General features: G+C 47.8%; 1 protein-coding gene across 9 annotated transcripts in view; it reads right to left on the bottom strand.

Annotated features, from left to right (window-relative positions):
- CRACDL (CRACD like) overlaps window positions 1-25797 on the bottom strand; it is a 121667-nt gene that overhangs the window by 19011 nt on the left and 76859 nt on the right. For 5 of the 9 annotated variants that reach the window (XR_003437650.1, XM_027128875.1, XM_027128872.1 and 2 more), the window contains 5 exons: window positions 19693-19861; window positions 12696-12831; window positions 12181-12345; window positions 6204-6431; window positions 896-2468 (listed from right to left, as the gene is read on the bottom strand). Coding sequence is in view for 8 of the 9 variants with exons in the window: in XM_027128875.1 (XP_026984676.1) it covers window positions 896-2468; window positions 6204-6431; window positions 12181-12345; window positions 12696-12831; window positions 19693-19861 (2271 nt within the window). In the remaining variant the exon portion in view is untranslated. Of the gene's footprint in view, window positions 1-895; window positions 2469-6203; window positions 6432-6915; window positions 9134-12180; window positions 12346-12695; window positions 12832-18256; window positions 19237-19692; window positions 19862-25797 lie in introns of those variants that run through there. The other 4 variants (XM_027128877.1, XM_027128876.1, XM_027128874.1 and 1 more) reach the window with 4 other exon arrangements.

Here is a 25797-nt window from a genome sequence, read left to right as displayed (position 1 = left end):
CGTCACACCCACACCCACACCCACACACCCACCCACACCCACACACACGACTCGCATGTCTAGTTCCATTTTGGTACACTGACTTCCATCAATAAAAGAAACCAACAACGAGAGATTCTTTAGCTCCACTGAAAATACCCGTTTCCAACAGATTCCATCTGAAACACTATATAGAGTGACAAATGTCAAAGATAGAGAAAGGTCATCTATTTTGTCTCTGCTCATTTTAAAAGACAGTTGCTTTACAAGATTCTTACATTCTGCCCCAATCTTAACACCATCTCCCTTTTGGGACAGTTCAGGCCCACCTGATGAAGAACTCAGATTTTACGAAGACTCAGGACTCCAATAGAGGGGACTCTTCCTGTGTGAGGCTGGGCCCTGTAAGCCTGATTATTATTAAACAGGATGAAATTCTTCCTTTGGGGAAAAGGTCGGAATGATGCTAAGTGACAGTGGAGCCAGATGCTTCATTTATAACCAAGAACCAGGTGAGGCCCCAGGAGGGCCTCCACCCATGAGAGCACACATTGCCCAGGAGGGATATCCCTTCTGGAGGAAAAAGTGTCTGAGTGATCCACTGAGAGGCCCAGCTCCTCTCGGAAGACGCTGCAAAACGAGTTTCCACATTTTCCTGACTTCTCAGAACTTACACAAAACCTTGATATTTGTTTCCCTTCCCCAGTCTCTATTCCTAACTCTTGATCAAACATGTTGGTGGTACCAACAGGAATTTTGACTTTTCCTCCAGTTCCCCGGCAAGGTTTTTACCCAATGCATTTATATATCAATACCTTGCCAGACGTCCAGCAAGACATTCCAACTGACCTGATTTCCCCACAGCCCTGACCCTTCGCGAACACCCTCCCCAGGCTGCTCCACGCGGGCCTCTTACCAGCTGCCCTGTGGGGCGACTTCCTCTCCGCCGCCTGGCTCTCCTTCCTGGGGTCGGCGGACGGCCCTACCTTCTCGGGGTCCCGGGGGCTGGCGTCGGGGGGCGCGGGCAGCTGGGGGAGGGTGAGGGTCTGCAGTAGCGGCTTCCTGGGCAGGGGAGGCTTGGAGCTGAGCTGCTCGGTGGACCGGGTCTTCGCCTTCCCCGGCTCGTTGAGAGACCTGGCGCCTCGGGCGGCGGGGCCCGTCCCGGGCGGACCCTTGTCGTTCCTGGAGAGCAAGGTCAGCCCTCCTTTCTCCAGCCTGACCTCCGCGCTGTACCTCTTGATTCCCCTCCCCTCCGGGCAGGGCGCTTCTCTGTGTTTGAAGGACAGAGACGTGGAGCGGAGCTTGACCGGGAAGGGGCTTCCGTCCCCGCCCGCGGGCCTCTCCCGGGCGGCTGGGCCGGGGTCCGCGGTGGCCGCGTCCGGAGAGCCGCGCTCGGCCGGGGCGGGCGGCTTCCGAGGACCGGGCTTCAGGCCCTGGGGCTCGGCGGGCGCCGGGAGGTCCTCGAGGGCGGCCTCGCTCTTCCAGGCCGGACCGCTCCTGAGAAGCGGCAGCCGGACGGCGGGGCCTCGGGGCTCCAGCAGGCGGCCCCCCGCGCGCGGCCACTCGCGGCCCGACGACACCGAAAACTTTTTGGCGGCCCGCGCCTCGCGGCCTCCTCGCTCCATCTTGCGCTCCGGCGCCGCCGCCTCCGTGGGGGATCCCTCCCGCTCGGCCCTGGGGGGCTCCGGGGGCGCCGCCTCCTGGTCCAGGGATCGCGGTGCGGGCGCCTCTGCAGGCGACGCCGAGGCAGGCGGTGAGGGGGCCGCGCCGAGGTTCGCGTTCGCTGTCGCAGCCGAGGCCTTGTGCTTCAAGCAGCTCTTGGGGGCCGGCGGGCTGGGGGCCGGGGCTGCTGGCCCTGCGCCCTCGGGACCCGGAGCGTCCAGGGTCAGTCGCACCTCCTTCGGACCGGTGTGGTCTGGCCCGTCGGGACCAGAGGGCGTCTCCCAGGTGGCTATGGGTCCGGGCTCGGGAGGGGTCGTGTCCCCCTCGGGGATGCAGGGAGATAATCGACACTCGACGTCTCCCGAAGCACAAACCACCTCGTCTGCTGTGTCCCCGCCGGGGGGACACCGGGTTTCCAGGGACAGCTCCTCCCTTGGGTTTTCGCTGTCGGGATTAGGGTGAGGGTGCGGGGAGCCTTCTGGGCAAGACGGGGACTCCGAGCGGGGGTGTGGGCTCGACACGGGCTCTGTGACCTCCATGACCTCCGGCGTGGCCAAAAGGCTGGAGGGGTTCTCCCCCGGGGGGTTCTCATCCTCGGTGCTAGCGGTGAACGCCGGGCAGTGCTGCAGGCGCGCCCGCCGCGCACGGGGCCCCACAGGTGGCAGCATGGTCGCCTGCCCCCCAGGCTCAGCGCCTCTGTCCTGTCCCCCCTCCTGCTGCCCAGAACTGGGCTTCTCCTCCGTGCTGACTTTGGGTAGCGGCTTCTCGTCGTATTCCTCCTCCTCTGGGGTACACGTCAGATCGCTCAGGGATTCGGACTGCGCTCTCTAAGAGGAATAAAGTGGACAAAAGACAGCATCATCAGGACGAGTATTAGGAAGCCTATGGCCTCCCCATCGTGTTCAAGGTTTAATTAGGTTTAAGGGAAGCAGAACGTCTCTACAGCTGGCACTCAAGTGGACATTCACACACAGCTGTCTTTTCTTAATCCTCCCTTACTGGAATCTTGCCTCCCAAGTTCAGCTTTCAGCAGAACTGAGGCCGCTATGCCCCTAAAATAAACGTTGCCTGAGGCTCTCGAGGCCAAGCTAGAAACCAGTGGACACTGCTCTACAGAGTGAAGCAAAGGGAAGGGGACCAGCATCGGCCGGGTCTGCCATGCTCTGTGCTCGACATGGTTACCTCACTAACTCCCTGATTGGCTCCAGTGAGGAGAGGATTATTACTTCCTGCTTGCACCTGGAGAACTGGGAACTCGGAGAGGTCCCTGCCTTGGCCAAGGCTGAGCTAATAAGTGGCCCAGGGGCAAAGCTGTTGCCCTCTCTGACCCCCTGTGCTGCCTCAGAGCCAGTGTGCCCAGCCGATTCCTTCTCTCTGCAGGGATGCACCCTCATAGCAAAGGCAGAGGCTGGTTTGCCTAAAACATGATTCCTATCATCCCACCACGGTCAACAGCAAACCATAGCTGACAGGATAACGCCCAAACTTTTCAGCTAAATTTGAAGTCTTATATTCTGCCGTTTTTTATTTTATTTTTTTTTTGTCTTTTTGAAATTTTTATTTTATGCTGGAGTATAGTTGATTTACAATGTTGTGTGAGTTTCAGGCGTACAGCAAAGTGATTTAGTTATACATATATCTATTCTTTTTCAGATTCTTAGGTGGGGGGAGGGATAAATTAGGAGGCTGGGATTAACATAGACACACTACTATACATAAAATAGACAATCTATTCTGCCGTTTTAAATGGTCTCTCCCACTCCCTGCTCTGGTCAAGCCAAGCCCCTGCCATTTTACGTACCAGACTCTGGGCCTGAGTGACTGGCCGGCTGCCCTCCAGCCCACACCTCCAGGGTTCCACTAGCACCCCCAGAGCTAGCTCTGATCCCACTCCTACAGGAGGCTTTGCCTGGCTTAGCAGTAAGTCACGGCCTCGTGCTATTTTTCTTCCGAAAGGTCTCTGGAATCTAGATTTGGTCCACTTCCTCCCCACCATCCACAAAGTCAGTTCTTGCTCTCTTAGGAAGGAAAGGAGATCAAGGTAGTCATGATTCATTCACAAGCAAATGTGAAAATGACCGAAAGGCTGAGGGCACTGAGGCTGGTGTTTTTGAAAAGTTCCTGATTTCAGACCTGTCTTTAGACTTTATAGAGTCACCCAGGCTTCTGCACAAGGGCAGTGCCCTCCTTCCTTCTTTTTAGCAAACACCCAGAGAAGTGTTTGCAATAGGTTATTGTTGTTGTTGTTGTTTTAACATTTTCCAGCTGGCATCTGCTTGCTAACACAACATAACTGGGATGTTTGTGACGACACCTAAGCTACCTTTGCCAAGATGCACAACCCTATTCCCCTGGATTCCAAAAGGGGAAGATGTGAAATCCCCAGAAGAATTTTCAAAAGCTGCAGGTTCCTAAGGTGTGACTGGCCTTTTGTTACTCCAGGAAATCCTCGATGTGGAAACCCCTTTAGGACGGTGGCTGGAACCCACATTAGGTCAGCACAAAGCTGAGGCGCGGGCCTGGCTTGAGCACATCCAGCTGGAGCCACTGGCAGCTCCGAGGGGTTACGGTGGGAGGCCGGCAGAAGGAAGGCTGGCACGGAGCGTGCGCTCCAGAGGGTGCCCCCCCCCCCCGATGCTGAGCAGAGGCTCTGCAGGGAACGAAGCGGCACCTACCCGAGCCTGGGCTCTCTGGCCAGGACAGCAGGAAGGATGCGGATACCCGCTCCACCTCCGCCACCCACACCTTGCCTCCCGCTCTGGGCCCTCAGAGCAGCTTCACCCCCTGGAACCCTCCCGAGGAACTGGAAGCAGGGGATCCACTGCTCAGCCCGCACCCAGATGGAGACTCTAGCATGGCTGCCTGCTCATCACCCTCCTCTCGCCAGAAAGAAAGTGTCTCTGGGCAGCATGCACATCATCTATGGGCAGAGGATGGGCACGATGGGCAGTGCCGGTGTGGAGAGGAAGCATCTGTTTCTGACACCCGGGACTTGTTGGCAGCTCTGCCAGCCAGGCGACCTCAGGCTAGTCATCTAATCACGCTGCTCCCGACAGAGCAGAGTTAATAATATTGCCTCTCCTGGCACTGCCTGGGTTGGGATGAGGACCAGCTGGGGTGGTGAGATGTCAGTATACACATTTACGGGCGTTCCACTTCTACTGCGCCAGAGCCACGACGGGGCACGGTTCTGAGCAGCAGGGTAACAAACATGCTGAGACAACCAAAACCTAAGCTGGCCTTCCGTGCGTTCCTCTTCCCCAATCCCTGCTTTGGCGGGGGCAGACGGGTCCAGCCAAATGCAGCCCTGAATATGTTTTTCAAACTTGTAATAAATAGCACAATCTTGACAGCCAAGGTTTTTTGTTTGCTCGTTTTCCTGTGCAAGATGGGATTTTTGGTCTACGAGCATCTCCTTCTCAGCCCCGTCATTCTCTGCAGCCAGGCGGACCCCACAGCCCGCTTCTCAGCTCCTCTGGGGATGAGGCATTGCAGGCACCACTGGGCAGCAGAGAAGGTGACAACCCTACATGGACCTCGAGCCCCTGGTCGCACTGCACGAGCGAGTTCTCAGCTCCCAGAGGGACGAGCTGATGACTGCCCGGGCAGCACGCCAAGGAGGGGTCTGTCCTTACAGGGGCACCACCCCTGTGCTGCTAAGTAGGTCCTCGCCCCAGGCAGTGTCCATTCTAGCTGTTCAGCTTCTCCCTTGGTCATTCACGCGTTTGTTCATCCATTCACGCGTTCAGCTAATGTCCACGCAATGTCAGCTCTGTGACTAGTGTCGCCCCAGGGCTAGAAGTACAGTCTGCTCACGGAAGACTGGCAATAAACAAGTGAGCACCTCCATTTACAAAGGTCACGTCCGTGTATAGCCAGTGCCGTGGAGAAAGTGCCCAGGGTGATGGGCAGGTGGGCTGCTTTCCACAGGACGTTCCTGGGGAGCCCCTTTGGGGAGGGCCTCGGAACCCATCCCCCAAGGACTGAGCAGGGGACACAGCCGGTCCCAAGGCCTGGGGTGGGAGGCAGCTTGGTGAGTGCCAGAAGCAGAAGGGAGGCCACAGCGTGCTGAGTGAGAATGGAAGGAGGTGGGCAGGGCCCCCGGCCCGCAGTGTGGACATCACACGGAAGACAGTGGGAAGGTAGGGGACGCAAGGCGCAGAGCAGGTTCTTGGCAAGCGTTGCAGAATGAAGACTGAATGAATGAGTGCTTAGGACGGGAGGGACATATCTGAGTTAGGTTGAAACCATGAGCACCCCCAGCTCCTGCGGCATGGTCATGGTCCCACAGCCCTCGTGGCGGGGGGGGGGGGACCAGGGGCTCGAGGTCCATGTAGGGTTGTCACCTTCTCCACTGCCCAGTGGTCATCCCCAGAGGAGCTGAGAAGCGGGCTGTGGGGTCCGCCTGGCCACAGAGAATGACGGGGCTGAGAAAGAGATGCTCGTAGACCAACATCCCCTCCCTCCTTCCCTCAAGACAAGATGGTGGGGTGTTGAGAAGTTACCCTGGACCAGCTCGGCACTTCGGGGGGGACCCGCCCACCCTGCCCCTGCCTGGTTACCGAGGACAGACGCCGCATTTTGCTGCACCGCTGGTTGCGGGGTTTCACCAGGAGCTTGTGCTTGGCCGCAGAGTTGTCCAGGCAGGAGGAGAATTCTGGGGGATAATCGAAATCAGCCACGGGGGCCACGCTGCCGTCCGAGGTCCTGGGGGAGACGGAGGCGTCGCTCACTTGCCTGGAGAAGAGCTGGTCAGGAGACTGTGGCCGGGACGAGGAAACCACACAGACCTTCAGGACACAAGGAACACACAGGCCAGGCCGTCAGCTTCCCCGAGGAAACAGTACAGCCGGCACATCAACCTCCCCTTTCACCGGGCTCATCTCTGGGCTGGGGGTTTGAAGTGTCGAGCCAAACCCTGCAGGCCCATCACTCATTTCCAAGAACCTGAGTCCTAGGTGCTCTGTAGCCAGTAACTCTGCCTTCGCCCACCCACGGCAGCTGCACAGGTGCTTCAGACAAGTGCTCCTTTCTCCCATGACACCGACCAGCCCAATTCCTCCAAGGGCGGAGGCAGGCTTGGCCCTGTCTCTGGAAGCCATGGGGGGTGGCTCAAGGGTGTGATTTCACAGGCTGGGGCACAGCCCATGCCAAGCCCTGCTCTCAGCATCCCATCATTGCTCACTCTAGGGTTCTGTATCTTCACGCCTTCTCTTGGGACCATCTGGCTGTAAGTTACCCCTGTTAAGTCTCAAATATTTTACTAGTTCATACCTCGGCAGGAAGTAACTGAAAGGCAGCAAAGGGCAAAAGTGTCGCCTGGGAGGAAGGGGTTGGGGGGAGTCACGTGGAAGAGTGATGGTAACACCGGGTTCTCCTGCAAAGACACTTATCAGCATAAAGTAGCAGACAGGCACCCACCGCGCACCCGGGGGAGCAAGGTGCAGAGGGAGACCTTGGGAGGGGCGGGGCTTTAGTGACAACCCTGCCACCTGCAAACAAACACAGCTTTCTGTTCCAGCATGGTGCTCAATATTAGGGTCAAGTTCACACTTTTTCCCGAAGTGTTTTATTTTCCAGTTTCTTTTACTAAGCGTCTTAACCACGTTTAAGTGTACAGTTCATTGGTATTAAATACATTCATGTCATTGTGCATCCTTCACCACCCACCACCTCCAGAACTTTTCCTCTTGTAAAACTAAAGCTCCATGCCCATTAAACACTAAGTCCCCGATCCCTCTCCCCCAAGCCACGGCACCCACCCTTCTGCTTTCTGTCGCTATGAACTTGACTAAGTACCTCGTATAAGTGGAATCGTACAATACTCGTCCTTTCGTGCCTGGCTCAGTTCACTTAGCGTGATGTCTGAGGTTCATCCGTCTTGTAGCCTGTGTCAGAATTTCCTTCCTTTTCAAGGCTGAGTAATATTCCACTGTGGGTATATACCACACTTTGTGTGTTCACTCATCCAGCCCAAGACACCTGGGCTGCTTTCACGCTTTAACTACTATGTGTAATGCTGCTACGAACGTGGGTGTACAAATATCTCTGCGAGAAACTGCTTTCAGTTCTTTTGGGTCCATACCCAGAAATGAAATGGCTAGATCATAAGGTGATTTTATGTTTAATTTTTCGAGGCATACTGATTTCCACAGTGGCTGCACCATTTTACAATCCCACCGACAGGGCACAGGGTACCAACATCTGTCTTCATGTTCTCTCTCCAACACTTGTTATTTTCTGTTTTCTTTTTTTTCTTTTTAACAGTAGCCATCGGAATGGGTGTGAGGTGGTGCGCTGCTTACATTTTAACCTGAGACCATACTTTTACGCACCGCACGATGATTTAGTAAATGCCCTCCTCAGGAAGGAAGCGGTGACAAGAAGACACAGGAGTGAGGGGCTCCCAGGGGCCCGGGTGCATCTCGCTCAGGGTCTTTCCCACAACCCTGGGCCACACAGGAGCACGTGCCCAGCAGCCTCCCCCACCAAACTAGAGGAGGAAACGGAAGGAAGACGCTGTTCGCAAGCGCGCCACTGACGCGGGGACCACCCGCTGCAGAGGAACGCATTTTCCCGGTTAACATAAAGTCCCTTGTATTTTCCAGTGCAAGTACAAAGCTTATTCCTGTCGATGGGGAGAAGACAATCACCAAAATGAGAGGAAAAATGGTTCTAAGTGAACATAATCTCTTTTAGTTCTGTGGCTTTAGCGATCGGGGTTCTTACGGGAATAAAACAGGAAAGATTATTTTGAAAATAAACCACAGGACACCTGGCCACGACTCCCTCCGTGCCTGTGGCTTTGGCTCTCACTGCTGTAGCTGATGACTCAGGAGGCCCCCTGCGATTGGACGGGAGACACCTTCCCCAGAGAGTCCTCCTTATAAGGTCACAGCAGGATGGGTCCATTTCACAATCATACAAAATCGTCATTTTCACCCCTGTCTGGAGGGACAGTGGATATCCACACTTGGTGAGATTTGGGGTTTTATTTTTCTTACTGCCTGGGACTCAGGAGAGCAGATAAGATGAGCTGCTTTGCAAACGCAGTGACTCCACCAATGAGGACGAATTCTCCTTCTGTGACAATGTGGGCCTTGGGTCACCCCTCTATAAACCCAAAGGACAAACATTCCCTGCCTACTCTCCACTTGGCTCCCCCTGCATTTGCACTGCCTGAGCGGATGGTTCACTCTGACCCTGAGGCTGGGGGCCTCGGGAGGAGCTGAATGTCCCTGACACTGGACAAGGGCCTCTGTCCCCAGACAACCCTGCACTGGCCGTCACGGCTGGTCTTCCCTATAGGGAACCAGACTCTCGCTTCTCTCTGAGCTGTCGTCCTGAGAGTCCTTGGGGCCTGGAAACACCAACACCTTCCCGATCGAGGAGAACCAAGTTCCGTCTCTGATCAGTGAAGCAACCACTGATGGGGTGGGGTGGGGTCTGGAGGAGGAGGAAAAGCTGACCTGCATTTTTATCTGCGGGCTGGCGGCATCTGGAGCTCACGTTTGCATTGCTTGCTCCCAGCCCCCCAAGTTTCCTGGAGTCTGTGCTTCTGGATGATTCTGGAAGTGGATGATTTAAGAGTCTAAAAAGTGGCCCTTTGTTGGGGGAAAATATGGCTCAAAGAGCCCTGAGGAAGCAGCCTGGAATTCAGAGGCTTCTGTGGGGTGACCCTGGACACAGGGTCCTGGACACCCTGACAGACAGCTGCTTTACCACATTTGTCCTCAAAAAGAGAGGCCCTGCCACTGGGGGAGGGTGGCTCATGGGGAATGGGCCCCAGACACAGGGCAGGGGTGGCGGGCAGGCTGGGGGAAGCAGGGCAGGCACTGACCTCCCTGATCCCATTCAATTGTCTCCCAGGTTCCCCGAGGACACAGACCCAGAGGTGAGGGATCCAGCCCGCGGCCTCACCCACAGCAGGAGGCCTCGCCTTCTTTTGCCATCAGAGCTGTACCGTCTCCCCCGTTGTCTTTCCTTGTCACCCAGAGCAAATCAGACCTGCCAGTTTGCCACCTCGACCCCTTGTTTCCTACTTAATGGTCGGAAACCTAGATTAGGACCTCTTAGATGTAATTCTACCTTAAACATCACTAAAGAGATTTCCTCACTCGCTACCTCACGTGGTAATGAGATTTTAAAAATAATTCCGTGTATTTCCTGAAAAACTCATCCCGTCAGAAAATGTCACCTTGGCAGTGTCATCAAATACTTGTTAATGAAGACCTTTCTTCGTAATAATCTTCATTAAGTTCTCTGTCAAGCATGTGGGCCCGTGTAAGGCGTCACACAGGAAAAAACCCAACAGCCTGCAGTCCCATCCTTTTGGGGTTTAACGTGCCATCACATCAAATAGCATGTGTTACATAAATGCATTTTAAAGGGTGCTTTGTCTTCCCCTCTCGATCGGCCCCCCGGGCCCAGAAAACTATCAAGGCACAACGTATGATCACTGTGTCTTCAAAAACCATGATGATAAAGATGATAGTTTTTAAGTCTTAAAGGCTCAAATTTTGGTTTCCGATGAAGCTAGTGGATTGTTCCTACTACCCAATACTTGATAAATTCTCAGAACGTTTTTTTAAGATGACATCACTACCAAAGGAGGGGTGTTGAAAAGGACAAGGTCAGCCCTGCCCAGTAGGAGTGGCTCCCAGTCAGCAGACTGTGGAATTTGTGCATCACAGTGCTTTGCGGGTTTGGGAGCTGGGCTCACTCCTTAATCCTTAACAGATTTAGAAGCTACCCGCTCTCCTGTACCGTCTGTCCCAGCTAAACGCAGAGAACCACGACGCCGGGAGAGTCAGAGAACTGTGGGGTGGAATGAGGGTGAGTCAGTCAACAATGGCTCGCCAGACACATCCCCCCAACCACGCAGCCTGAAACACACACAGTCACATCCACTCCTGAGGCTGTGGCCACTGAGCTGCCGAGATGCGTATGTCACGTGGTGATGACACCTTAACACGGCCATCAGACTGTCCACTTGCCCCTCCAGTATTTTAAGGTGCTAAGGGGTGCAGGGTGGGCTTGGAGTCCAGGCAATGGGCCAGATCTTCCTCCTTGTCTTCTCTGCTTTCTCCTCGAGGTGGGAGAGCAGGTGCGGGTGCCCTACTGCCCTCTGACCTGCTCGCAGAGCAAGCAGGGACAGGTTGACCCTAGGGCAGAATTCTGGAGAGAGGCATTCTCTGGCCTTCTGTGCAGAAACCCGCACCCTGGGCGTGTTCACTCTCAGCTACACCACAGCTCTTCCTCTGCCTTTATCCGTGAGGCTCTGGGAACCCACAACGGCAAACAAGTCAGGTAAATACTCCTCCTCCTGCCTTTGCAGGGGGGCTTCTGAACGTCCGAGTGGAAGTGACGGCTGAGTATATTTCAGAGCAGCACGGAACCTGCAGGACTTGCCTGAGGATGGCCCTCGACCAGGGCACAGGGACCCTCCAAGGACACACAGGGCAGGGGTGTGGCTATATACGTAATGGGTCGTAACACGGATGACTCCAACTCCATCCACCCCACAGCAAGGCTTGTCTACAAGGGGGAAATGATCAGCTGTTTCATCACTTATGTACTCATGTAACATAAATGATACGGATTTTATCACTGAGCCCACTGTATGGGCTCAAAATGGCAGCACCACGAGCTATATTGTTTACACTAGGGGTCTCCAACCCCAACCCGGTCGCGGATCGGTACCGGTCCAAGGCCAGTTAGGAACCGGGCCACACAGCAGGAGGCGAGTGGCAGTGGGTGGCCAAGTGAAGCCCCATTTGCTGTTCCCCATTGCGCACACTACCGCTGGAACTATCCCCCACTTCCCCTACCCCGCCACATCCCCCTCCTCGGCCCCGGTCCGTGGAAAAACTGTCTTCCATGAAACCAGTCCCCGGTGCCAAAAAGGCTGGGGACCGCTGGTATACACACAAAAAAGTTCAATTCTTCCTCCTGGATTCCAAAGGGGGTGGGGGACTTCTGGGATCAGTTCCCCGCCCTGCTGAGGTCAGAGACACCTCTCCTGCTTGTCAAACTTTCCCTGCTGCCCTGTCTACCAGCGCCACGCCTCACATTTCTACCCCTAAGCTAACAAGTTCTCAGAGTCCCAAACTCAGATGCAGGAGCCTAGACTAAGTCATATATGTTACCACTCCCTTCTCCCTCCAGCCAAATGTCATGATGACAGAAAACAGATTCAAAGCCGTTTTCCTTCTTTTAGATGAGATGCCCGGTCTGGTCATCTGCTCAGACAGGAAAAACGAGGTATAGGGTTGATTGTATCAGCCCTCTATCCACCATGGAAAATGTTCCCCAAACCATATCTCCTAAAGAGACCTGAATTTCTGCTCAAAGAATGAAAACAAATACAGTCCAAGGCCTGACAGTGGGTTCCAGTGACCTGGCTAGAATCCCTCCTGGCTGCATTGAGCATGAACCAGCACGGGAGTCTAAGGGGAACACACACAGGGGCCACCGGAGTCCCCGACAGCCCTATGTGGCAGGCGCGGATGGAGTCGAGGTGGTGCAGGCTACACTTGCCTTTATGGTGGTGCCGGGGCCGATGTCGTGCAGCAAGGACATCTCTGGGGGGCTCCTGGGCAGACCGTCGTCCTCAGAGCTCATGCCAGCATCATCTCCCCGCCTGGCCGGAAGGCCCCCCGGAGGAGGTGGCAGCCCCATTTTCACATTACACTGTATTTTTAACTAGATCGGAATAAAGAACATTTGCTGTTGTTTTCGTCAGCAACTTTTCTCAACAAATGCTCCCGCTGCAATTCATTCATTCAAGAGATATTTTCAGCACCCTTGCCTGGGGCAGGGAACTGAACTGCGAGCCTGCCACCAGCTCTGCCGCTGTCATCTTGAAAATGAGTGGTTATAACTGAGAATGAGGTATGGTCCAATTGTAACTAACTGGGTGAGTCTTGGGAGAGCTGCAACGTGCATGCAATTGGGCTTTAAAATAGATCAAGTAAACCCAGCAGAAATCATCTTAAGACTTCCCAATGCCTACCTGACATACGTACCCAGTGTCGCCACAGGGAAACGTTTACCTGCAAAGCTTTAATCCGGTCACACACATTTTCTTGGGAAAAGACCCGCACCGGCCGAGGAGGGTCCTGTCCCGACTCAGGAATGAAAATACTGTCGTGTGAGAGGGCCCGGCTGCCCAGCGTGCCCCTTGACTCCCTAGGACGAAAGAAGCACTGTGACCCTCGGCTGGTCCCGGGGGGCTTGGGATGGGGCTAAGGGCACATGCTACAACAAGCCTTCAGCTGCATTTATTTGTTTTAACTGCTTACGACTTTGGTTCATCCTGTCAAATACCACGGTCAATTATTAGGAGCTTTGTAGAAATAGGGATTTTTCTAACAGATCTGAAGGTTATGTGAATTCTTTTCGTTAAGGGAAAAACCAAGGTCTGACGAGGTGTGAGGTCTAGGACAGCAGGCCTGCAGAGAGGAAGGGCTGGCAGGGGGCCTGGGCTGGCTGGCAGGCTGTGCAGACTGTCCTGGGTGCCCAGGGAGGGTGAGGTCTTTCCTTGTGGGCAAACATGCAGCCCCTCAGTGGGCTGGAGACCGTGTTTGCACAGCAGGCTGAGGGCTTGCCAGACGGAGGCATCCTTACAACGTGGTCCAAAACACACACGTCCACGGCTGGGTTTGAAAAGAATTGCGATGTGCAAAGCCACATCCTCATCTCATTACCTGATGTGATCTGTGCAACCCAGCCTGTGTGCCAAGGTCCTGGGGCGGAGATGGCGGCCCCTTCTGGCATCACCATCCCAGCCCCTTCCCCAGCCCCGAGCTCAAGGCTCCAATTTGGAACTGAACCCACAGAACATTCACAAAACGTGCTAAGAGGATGTGGGAGTTATCGTCAGATTTTCCTAGCGGCGCTGGCAGCCTGAACAATAGGTGGAAGGAGGTGACTGAGACACGATGATGAAGGAAGGAAAGCCTGTCCGAAGACGCTGCCACCTTCTGCACCAACAGCCCTTCCCCCACCCCAGCCCTGGGCATCCTGTCCTTTGTGAGGCATTAGGGACTCCTGGGTGTGACCCCGCCCCATGTTGGTTAGTGATGTTTTCTAGCTTCCTTCCAGCCGCTAGAGTAAGTTTGCAAGTGGGGAACCCACAGCTCACAAATGTCCTCACATTTCTGGGAGAGAGTGAGGCCGAGTGAAAGAACCAGGAGGGCCTCCTGCTAATGGCAGCTGTTGTCACAAAGATCATATGCACACCTGGGCTGCCCTCCCACAGCGGGCAGCCCATGGCCACACCCTCTGGAAACCATAATCACTGCCCAAACACCTCTACTCTGGGTGTAACTAGAATTCAAGACAGTGTGAAAAGGCCGCTGCAAAGACACAAAATGCTATATGCTCAAGGCCATTGACTACAGCATCATTTATAGATGCAAAAGACTGGAAACAGCCCACATGTCCCTCAGCAGGTACCTGAATAAACTATGGGACGTGATATACTAGAGGCTCTGCAGCTGACCAAAGGGGTGAGGGGCAACCCTGTGTGCAGGTAGCACCAGACTCTAATAAGTGAAAAATAAAAACGGAGTGCAGACAGTGCTGTGTTAGCTCTGTGTGGGAAAGGGGGTATGAACACATACAAACATATGTGTGTTTGCGTATATTTTTAAAAAATAAAAATAGAAAGATAAGGAACCAATGAATAAAAATAGCCTCCTTTAGGGCTTCCCTGGTGGCGCAGTGGTTGAGAGTCCGCCTGCCGATGCAGGGGACACGGGTTCGTGCCCCGGTCCGGGAAGATCCCACATGCCGCGGAGCGGCTAGGCCCGTGAGCCATGGCCGCTGAGCCTGCGCGTCCAGAGCCTGTGCTCCACAACGGGAGAGGCCACAACAGTGAGAGGCCCGCATACCGCGAAAAAAAAAAAAAAGTCTCCTTTAAGGGGAAGGATAGAACAAGACGAGACTCAGGGTACCAAGGTTTCTACTTATACTTAGAATGTTGTCTTTGAAACTATGAAAACATTTTGCATCGTTAAAAGACAAAATCAAACAAAAAGGGAAATCAGCCTCTAAAACTAGAAAACAAACAAAAGGAAACAAGTCTAATTTTATATCAGGTTGTCAGCATAAACACAGAGAAAAGAATGATTTCAAGTGACTTTAACTTGACATCCAAGTGACTTTTGACTCTACATCTGTAATAGGATAAATTCTAAGAACAAAAAGCACAAAGACAGCAAATTGTACTTGGTAGTCTTAGTAGCAATATTGGTTAAAAAAAACAGTGCAGAACAATCTTTATAGTACGTAACCTCCGGGTGGGAAAGGGGGAAATGAGATTATTATAAGTACATTAAATGATGAAGAAAATAAATAATTTTATTAGTATCATTAGGAACCAAGATTTCCAGTAAAATAGAAAAGTGAATTCAAACAAAGAATCAAAGAAGCAACAAGTCTGTCTAAATAAATTTGAACTGGAAATACCAGTGAATTAATGATTTATTTTTCTCTTTAAAAAAACATATTTCCTAGCTACATCTACTGGAAAGGTCTAGAAGCAATGACAGCCAACTAACAATCATCAGCCCTGGCAGGCAGACTGTGGTCGCTAAAAACCATTTCACACTAAAAGGAAATGGCTGATTACAGGTCTACGGCAGGAAATGTACAAACTAACTTGGGATTTCTCATCATGCAAGAAAGCAAAGAACCTTCCAGAGACAAATGGGGCCATGTCAAAAGAACCAGGAGCTAATCTGAAGTGACTCTCAGTAGAATAGGATGGGACCGTGTGAGCATAAAAATGAACAGAGACTGTCATGGGTTAGGGCACATCAAATATATAAAAATCCATGCATTCACAATGATAGTCAAGAAAAAAAGAAAAGAAAAAAAGAAAACTCATCACTCAGTTTTGGAAGTTTGCTAGGGTACCAGGTCATTACTCTGAAGGTAGATGGATAAAAAGAGAACCAAGCATTACCCTGCTTTTCCTGTACAACTTGTATTTCAGAGCAACCAAGGAGTTGATGAAGGAAAGGTCTTCTGCATAGACGAATGCTAGCTAGCACATATGCAGAATGAACGATCGAATTAGAAAAACCACCATTTTACAATGAAATAATGGATCTAGTAATGATCAGCAGCAGGTGTAAAAACCATCAGGTGAAGGTTCGTGGATGGATCACACTGAGAGAGACCCCCTGAACCCACCGCTCAGTCTCAGCATCACCAGAAGTGGGACAAACAGAAAGCATGTGCCTTGTGATGAGATGTGACAGGAAGTATCCAGGACCGTCTTGAATCTAAATCTAATTAAATATCGAGATCCAGCTACCATTCTACGAGAAATGCAGAGAATACAGACATGAGTCCAATGATACCAAAAGCAAGCAAATCCCGATGTGGGATATTCTCCATTTGATCAGTGACATGAAACAAAGCAGGAAGGGTGAAGGAAAATTGTTATAGATCAAGAGACTCAAGAAGCATAACCCCACTGACACAGTACATGGGCATCAACTTCTTAAACCCACAGGGTTTCATGTGGTGTGTCAGCCTTAATGTACCTTGGTAAGTGGACCTTTTTGCCCATGGTGATGGATGACAAGTTGCTACTCAGTCTAGAAGGCTCACGGACTCTTCAAAGAGGCTAAAGAGTACCTTTAAATTTTTGTCTCTTATACGGTCAATTACTCTATGACACAGGAACCAAGAATATATCACGGGGAAAGGACAGTCTCTTCAATAAATAGTGTTGGGAAAACTTGGACAGCCCCATGCAAAAGAATGAAACTGGACCACTATCTTATACCATACACAAAAATCAAAATGGATTAAAGACTTGAACGTAAGACCTGAAACCGTAAAACTCCTAGAAGAAAACATAGGGAGTAAGCTCTTTGACATTGCTCTTGGCAATGACTTTTTGGATTTGACACCAAAAGCAATGGCAACAAAAGCAAATATAAACAAGTGGGGGCTTCCCTGGTGGCGCAGTGGTTGAGTCCGCCTGCCAATGCAGGGGACGCGGGTTCGTGCCCCGGTCCGGGAGGGTCCCACATGCCACGGAGCGGCTGGGCCCGTGAGCCATGGCCGCTGAGCCTGCGCGTCCGGAGCCTGTGCTCCACAACGGGAGAGGCCACAACAGTGGGAGGCCCGCATACCGCAAAAAATAAATAAACAAACAAGTGGGACTACATCAAATTAAAAAGCTTCTGTGGCACGATACTGTAAATCAGCTATACTTCAATAATTAAAAAAAAAGCTTCTGCACAGCAAAGGGAACCATCAACAAAATGATAAGGCAATTTACAGAATGGGAGAAAATATTTGCAAATCTATATCTGGTAAGGGGTTAATATCCAAAATATTTAAAGGACTCATACAACTCAATAGCAAAAACCCAATCCAATTAATAAATGAGAAGATCTAAATAGACATTTCTCCAAAGAAGACAACAGACGGCCAACAGGTACATGAAAAGGAGCTCAACACCACTAATCATCAAAGAAATGCAAATCAAAAACAGGAGACAAAGCTTCAGATCTGTTAGAAGGGCTTTTACAAAAATGACAGGAGATAAGTGGTATCGAGGATGTGGAGAAAAGGGAACCCTTTTGCACTGTTGGTGGGAATGTAAGTTGGGGCAGTCGCTATGGAGAACAGTATGGAGGTTCCTCAAAAAAATTTAAAATAGAACTACCATATGATCCAGCAATCTTGCTTCTGGGTATTTATCTGAAGGAAATGAAAACAGGATGTTGAAGAGATATCTGCAGTCCCATGTTCATCACAGCATGATTCACAATAGCCAAAACATGGAAACAACAGAAGTGTCCATCAATGGGTGATGGATAAAGAAGACGTGGGACATATATGCAACAGCACATTATTTAGTCATGAGAAAGGAGGACATCCTGCCATTTTCAACAACATGGATGGACCTTGAGTGAGATCAGACAGAGAACAAAAAATACTCTATGATCTCACTTCCATGTGGAATCTAAAAAAGCCGAACTCATAGAAACAGAGTAGAAAGGTGGTTACCAGGGGCTGGGGGATGGGGGAAATGGGGACATGTTGGTCAAAGGGTAAAAACTTCCAGCTATAAGATGAGTAAGTTCTGGGGATCTACAGCACAGTGATTACAGTTAATCATACTGTATTATATACTTGAAAACTGTTACGAGAGTAGATCTTAAATGTTCTCACCACAAAAAAAAAACGGTAATTAGGTGACATGATGCAGGTATTAGCTAATGTTATGGTGGTAATCATGTGGCAGCATGTAAGCGTATTAAATCAACACGTTGTACACCTTAAAACTCCCATAACATTATATGTCAATGATCTCTCTCAATAAAGCTGGGAAAAAAAGAGAGAAAGCTCTTGTCTCACCTCTGCGCTGTTCTCTAAGGACATTATTTGCACTTACCAGGTGTCATCACAACTCCACCCCAAGCTTCCGCTCCTAGCATCACTCTAGCAAACTTTCACCAGTAACTGAAGACCCGCCCCTGCCAGGTGCTGAGAATATAAAGATGAAAGGGGCACTGTCCCCACTCTCCATGGGCTCTGGTGACAGATGACGGACAAGTGGACAGGTCATTTCGGCCCAGCTCACCCCCCTGCTGTGTTCTTATTCCTTGGCTGGTGGGGCCGCTGAGTGTTCTGGTCGAGAGACTGGGTGGGTAGAGGCGAGTGTTATAATGTCCTTGGGGCTGGCCCAGTGAAGACATGTAACAGTGAGCAATTAATTCTATACGATGATGTCTTGCTCCCCAAGAGTTTGGAGCTGCCTTAAAAATGCGTGTATAGCCCGTCCTCTCCACTCTTCACAAGGTCCCATGTGGGTGCCTCCTATTCCCAGCCAGCACCAGAAAAAAAAAACAACCTGAAAGACAAAGCTCAAATCTCTCCTCTTTAGTCGTTTGGCGCCACCAAGCGGTCAGTGTAATTTCTACTCCTTTAGAAACAGGCAAGGAGACTGGTGAGGAAGGAGGGGACAGGACCCCATCTCAGCACGGTCTGTCTCCCAATCCCAGGGTCATTATGCCTTATCCTCAAATTAAGGAGCCCATGTTGTTTAAAAGAAACAAAACCTGGCATGGCAACAAATCTGGTTTTGGTTTTTCCCTTTTACTCACAGAAATAACTGCTGGAATAACCAAAGCATATGTATTATAACTATATTCTGATGAAGTACAAGTTACAAAAATACAGATTTCTTCCCTAGACTTCCCCATATTTCATACCTATTGAAATATGGGTTTCTGTTCTTCCTAACAATATTTTTGGATGATTTTTCTAAGACTGAACAGCAAGGAGCCTTCCCCCTACTCCTCTCTCTCTCTCCAGTGGAAAATTTTCTTATTGGGTTACTGAGGACTCAGGCTTAGAGAGATGTATTTTTCTGGTATGGTATCCAGGTCCTCAAAAGAGTTTTAAGTCAAATTAAATGAGGGATTACTTCCTAATCTTGCTACTTTCAGCTGTAGGACATTGGGCAAATTTTCCGAAATTTCTCTAAAGCTTGGTTTGTTCATTTATAAAATGGTATTTCTTACCTCCTCTTTCATAGTTATGTAGACTTTTTAATTTATTTATTTATTTTTTGCTGTACGCAGGCCTCTCACTGTTGTGGCCTCTCCGGTTGCGGACGCGCAGGCTCAGCGGCCATGGCTCACGGACCCAGCTGCTCCGCAGCATGTGGGATTTTCCCGGACCGGGGCACGAACCCGTGTCCCCTGCATCGGCTGGCGGACTCTCAACCACTGCGCCACCAGGGAAGCCCTAGACTTTTAATATATACACACCTGGCACATAGCGGGTACCTGATAATGTTCCCCTACCCCCCGCTCCAACTTTCTCCATCCCTAAGTATGAAAAGACAGAAAACACCATATCTATCGAAGAACCTCCAGTGGAATTACCTAGGAGGAAAGTAAGCTCAGAAACCCACCAAGTTACCACAACAACTAGCCCAAGTATTGGGGTCCTCCTGTGACCCCTCCTGCCCCTTCGAACACACAAGCCTGAAGGATGGAAAAGGCAACTTACTCCAGCTCATCCTCTGAGTCGTAGCCCACTGGCCCTGACTCGATGGCAATGACCTCATTCTTTGCCTGGCTTTGTTTCCAGGTGCTACTTCCTGTGGAAGAAGGAGATTCCTTTCTCTTCTTCTTCCCAAAGAACTTCTTAAACGTTTTGAATTTGGACTTTTTCTTTCCTATGCAAAAAGAATGCATGTGAGTATTTACCAGACACGTATGAGATGTGCACGAGAAGGAAAGTAAGATTTCTGTCCGTGCATCAATTATTCGCTCCTGAAAAGTCCTTTTACCACACAGAAGGTTGTGAAGCACACAGCATACCATTTTTGCACACCTGAAAACACCTTGATTTCTGTCTATTTTGGACATTGAATAAAACAGCCAAGAAAGCTTTGGAGCATGATCACAGAAACAAGGCACAAGCAACTTCCCTCTTACTTGAAATCAACACTTTTTTAACATATCTTTCACGTCCTTGGTTCATTTTATTCCTAAAGAGTTAATTTTTTTGATGCAACCATGCTTTTTATTTCTATTACCATACATTTGTTTTGCCCATTCTTGAATTCATACGGCATATCCTGTATGAGTAGAATCATACAGCATATACTCTTGTGTGTGGCTTCTTTCCCTCCATATACCGCTTCTGACACTTTGCATCGTGATGTGTGCATTTTGCATTCTTCCTCTTTTTCTAAATTGCTAAGTAATATTCCACTGTATAAATGAAATCAGATTTTAATCCCTAAAATAAAAATAGTCAAAAGCAAATTTTCCTGATGAGGTAAAGCCCGTAAATGATAACCCAACTTATTTTCCAAAATAATCCTCAAGTGCTAATACATATATATATATATGTATATATAACGGAATCACTTTGCTGTACCGCAGAAACTAACACAACATTGTAAATCAACTATACTTCAATAAAATAAATTTTTTAAAAAATCCTCAAGTGCCCATGATTTCGGCAGCTCAGCAAAGTCCATTCCTTTCCTTCTGAATATGAGAACTAACAACAGAAGGATGGAACATCACAGGTTACCAGGCTGCTGTCTAATATATCCTGAAAATTTGCTAACAATTGATTTGTTTGATAAGTAAATCATTCTGTAAGCTGAATTCCTCTTTTTATAAATTTACTTTTATTTATTTATTTATTTTTGGCTGTGTTGGGTTTTCATTGCTGTGCCCAGGCTTTCTCTAGTTGCGGCAAGCAGGGGCTACTCTCCGTTGCGGTGTGCGGGCTTCTCACTGCAGTGGCTTCTCTTGTTGCAAAGCACGGGCTGTAGGCATGCGGGCTTCAGTAGTTGTGGCATGCGGGCTCAGTAGTTGTGGCGCACAGGCTTAGTTGCTCCACGGCATGTGGGATCTTCCTGGACCAGGGCTCGAACCTGTATCCCCTGCATTGGTAGGCAGATTCTTAGCCACTGCGCCACCAGGGAAGTCCCTGAATTCCTTTTTAAAACACCAGGATCTTTATATTCGGTTTATGTTCATGCCCCCCTTGGGAAGTTTACATGATCTTGCCTTAATGTGGAGAATTTCTTAGGATTACTCTACAGTTGGAGTACCTATATGACCTTAGGTGGAGCAGATCCCTGCCCAAAAGGAAAGGAGTTCTACAGCCAAGTTTTCTTAACTTACAGTGGAAGTTTCCTTACCTTTATAATCTCAAAACGTTTATGTTGTTAACTGATTGGTCTCAAAGAGAGCTTATTATTTGGAAAGCCTCTTCAGAGTTTTTTGCATCTGCCAGGACACCATCTGGCCTTTGCCTAGTTGACAAATAGGTACGCACCCCTGAAGGTCTGCACAAACACGCAGCCTCACGATCCTTTACAGTCAAAGAGGCTCCTTCGGGATTAAAGCAAGTGGCTACCAACACCCAGAGTACAGCCACTGAACACTTGTTTGATTTGCCATAATTAGTTGGCCATCCACTGGAGGCCCGTTTGTGTTATATCTGTTAGGCTGCTAGCCTTTTTCATTCAATTTCTTTAATGGTTATAGGAACTATTTGGGTTTTCTATTTCTTGAATTTGTTTTATTGTTTCATTTTTCTAGAAATTTGTCTTTATTTCCCACATTTTCAAATGCACTGGCATATAGCTGTTAATATCCTCTTATTATCTTAGCATCTGTACTATCTATAATAAAGCCCCCTTTTCTCAGCCCTGCTATTCTCTGTCCCTCCTTTTTTCCTGGATCAATTACACAAGAGGTTTGTCAATTTCCTTTGCCTTAAAAAAGTTTGGCTTTGTTCATTCTCTCTACTGAATATTTATTTTTTTATTGGACTAATTTCTGGTCTAGTTTTTCCTTCCTTCCTCCTACTTTCTTCAGGTTTACTTTGCTATCTTTTTAAACTTCTTGAGATGAATACTTGGCTAATCAATTTTTAGGCTTTCTGTTTTTATAATACACACATTTAAGGCAATGCATTTCCTTCTAAATCTGTTTTAGCTGCATCTACATGTTTTTTCTTCTTTTTAAAAATATTTGTTTCTTTATTTATTTGGCTGTACCAGGACTTAGTTGTGGCACACTGGATCTTCCTTGCACCACACGGGATCTTCCTTGCACCACACGGGATCTTCCTTGCACCACACGGGCTCTTTTAGTTGCAGCACACTGGGCTCCTAGTTGTGGCATGCGGGATTTTTTTTTTTTTTTTTTTTTTAGTTGCGGCTATCGGAATTCTAAGTTGCGGCACGCATGGGGGATCTAGTTCCTTGACCAGGGATCGAACCCAGGCCCCCTGCTTTGGGAGTGTGGAGTCTTAACCACTGGACCCCCAGGGAAGTCCCTGCATCTACATGTTTTGATATATAGTTTCCTTACTATTTGCTTGAAAATATTTTCTAATTTTCATTAGAATACCTTTTTGGACCTATAGGTTATTTAGACAAGTATGTCAATATCCAAGCACTTGGGGATTTTCTTATTATCTTTGTTATTGAGTTCTAGCTTAATTGCGCTGTGGCCAGAGAACACACCCTGCATGATTTGAATCCGTTCAAATTTGTTGAGACTTGCTTTATGGCTTACCATATATTTGTAAATGTTCCTAGAGCACTTGAATTAATGTATTTTCTTCAATGTTCTATACACATCGATTAGGACAGGCCTTTTTCTTTTTAATTGTGTTGTCCAGGTACTTTGTCTTTAATTTTTAATACATCTGTCCTGTCAATTAGGTGTATTAAAAATAACCCACTCTGTAGATTTATCGTTATTTAACTGTCAATTTCTACTCCATAAATTTTGACATTATGTTGATAAATGCCAAAGAAAGGTAAAATTAATATCTTCCTGGGGAAGTGGACCTACTGTGAAATGACCCTCTTTATTTTTAGTAATGCTTTTTGCCTTAAATTTTATTTTGATTGCTATTGATACAGCTATGCCAGCTTCCCCTGGCCCAGTGTTGCAAGGTTCCTTTTTTTCTATCCCTTTTACCTTCAACTTTTCTGAATCCTAAGAGATACAGAGTTTTAGAAAGCCAATTTGAGCTTTAAACTTCTAACGGGAACAATTAATGTAACTAGCTACTGACCCTTATTCTAATTACTGATATGTTAATAAAAACAAGTCTACCATCTCTGTGGTTTTTCTTAATCTCCTTTCTTGCTGTCTTCCGGACTAACTGACTTTAAAAAATTATTCCATTATCTTCCCACTTCTAGTTTGTAAACTTTGCCTTTTACCTCTGTTCTTTCACGGGTTACCCTAGAAATTATACCCCACATTCTGTTAAGGGACAAAACAAGAAAGTTAGAATACTTTAATCCTATGTTTATGCCCTATTGTTTTCATTCTGATCTTTAAAAACCCAAAAGATATTATTCCATGTTCATTTAGATGTGTTTGCTTGTTTCTCATTTTCTTTGCTTATCATTCCTTCCTGTGTCCAAATCCTCCATCAAGGATGATTTTCCTTCCACCCGAAGGGAGATTCCTTTAGAATCTGAGGGTCTCCTGGTGACAAACTCAGTTTTTGTTTACCTGAAAATGCCCTTATTTCTCCTTCATTCCTAAAATATCGTATCCCTAGGTTTAACATTCTAGGTTGGCAGTTATTTTTTCTAAGTTATGCTTTCAGTAATATTAAGCCATTATTTCACTGTGTTGTGGCTTCTGTCGTGTGGTCAGGAAGTCAGTTTTTTGTTGCTTCGAAGGTAATCTTTTTTCCTCAGACTAATTTTAAGATTTTTTCATTTTTGTCTTTGGTTTTCTACATTTTCATTCGATGTGGATTTCCTTTTATTGATCCTTTTTGGGATTCATTCAGTTTCTTAAATCTGTGGACTGGGGCGTCTTTTGTGTTTTTTTTTTTAAGTCAATTCCAGAAAATTCTCAGCTATTCTCTCCTCTCCTGAGACTGTGCTCAAATGCATGTTACACCCTTTCACTTATCTCTATGCTTCCTGTTCTCTTTCCGTATCTTCCTTCTTTTTACCACTCTGTGATACATTCTGTATACTTTCTTGTGCTCTCTCTCGAGCTGATATAATCTGCTATTAAACTCATCCACGTAATTTTTAATTGTAATAGTTTTACTTATTTCTAAAAAATCCACTTGATTGTTTTTCAAATCTGGTACCTCATTTAAAAGTTGTTTTAAAAATTACGTCAGTAAAACTGACTCTTTTTGGTGTATACAGAGTTGAATAATCACCACCAAAATCAAGATACATCATCATTGTGCTGTCTTTTGTAGTCAAACCCTTCCCCTACCTTTAACCCCTGGAAAGCACTGATATCTTCTCTGTTCTTATAGTTTTGCCTTTTCCAGAATGTCATATAGAGTGATTCAGACAGTATGTATCCTCTTGATTCTGGCTTTTTTTCACCTACCACCATGCATTAGAGATTCATCCATGTTGTTACCTCAATCAATAGCTTGTTCCTTATTATTGCTGAGTACTGTTCCATTGTATAGATAGAAACAAAGTGGTAAACAAAATGAAAATTGTTATAGGTTTTTGTGTAAACATAAGGTTTCACTTCTCTTAGGTAAATACCTAGGAGTGGGATTGGTGGCTCATAGACTAAGTGTGTATTTAATTTTATAAGAAACTGCTAAAATACTTTCCAAAGTGGCTGTACCATTTGCATTTTCATCAGCCATATATGAGAGTTCCAGTTGCTCTGCATCCTCACCAGCATTTGTTTCTGTTTTTGTTCTGCCATTCTAATAGGTGTATAGCGGTATCTCGGTGTAGTTTTAATTTGCATTAACTAATGACTATTGGTGTTGAGCACTTTTTCATGTGCTTTTTTGCCACCTGTGTATCTTCTTAAGTAAAGCATCTTTAAAAACCTTTTCCCTATTTTTAATTGGGTTGTTAGTTTTCTTACTGTCGAATTTTGAGTGTTCTTGTCAAATGTGATTTGCAAATATCTTCTCCCAGTCTGTGATTTGACTTTTCATTTTCTTAACAGTGTCTCTTACAGAGCAAAAGTTTTAAATTTTGATGAAGTCCAATTTATCGACTTTTTCTTTTAGGGACTGAGTTGTCATATCTATGAACTCTTATCTAATCCTTGGTCATAAATATTTTCTCCTATATTTTCTTTTAAAGCATTTATAGTATTACATTTATGACTATGATATATTTTAAATTAATTTTTCTATACTCATTTGAGTTCAAATAAACTTTGAACTCTCAAAGTTCATTTTTTTACATATGAATGTCCAATTGCTTTAGCACCATTTGTTGAAAGACAATTACCAGCGCATCTACTGAAATGTGACAGAGGAAAAGTAGTCCTAATATGGAATAATAATATATAATAATATATTATGTAATATATGAAATAAAGTCTGTAATGAAATTAGTATCTGAAGCTAAGAGATAAGCGCTAGGATTTAATATTATTGGAAGCTGTTCCCCTGAACTACCTCAAAGACAATCACTATTAGCACTTTGACTTAAAACAAGAGAGAGAGACGGAGAACTCTGTCACCAAAATAAGGTGAGTAAAAATGGCTGATACGGGAAAAGGCACATGTGGGGAGATTAACGTTTTCTAATGTCAGTTTTACAACTCTATAAAGACATACAGAGCAATCTATGGATAACAGTAAACCAATCGCATAACTGGG

The sequence above is a fragment of the Aethalodelphis obliquidens genome, unplaced genomic scaffold, assembly GCF_003676395.1.
Source record: "Aethalodelphis obliquidens isolate GAN/ISIS:26980383/991018 unplaced genomic scaffold, ASM367639v1 scaffold35, whole genome shotgun sequence".
NCBI lineage: Eukaryota > Metazoa > Chordata > Mammalia > Artiodactyla > Delphinidae > Aethalodelphis > Aethalodelphis obliquidens.
This window is presented reverse-complemented; position numbering and strand designations above follow the sequence as displayed.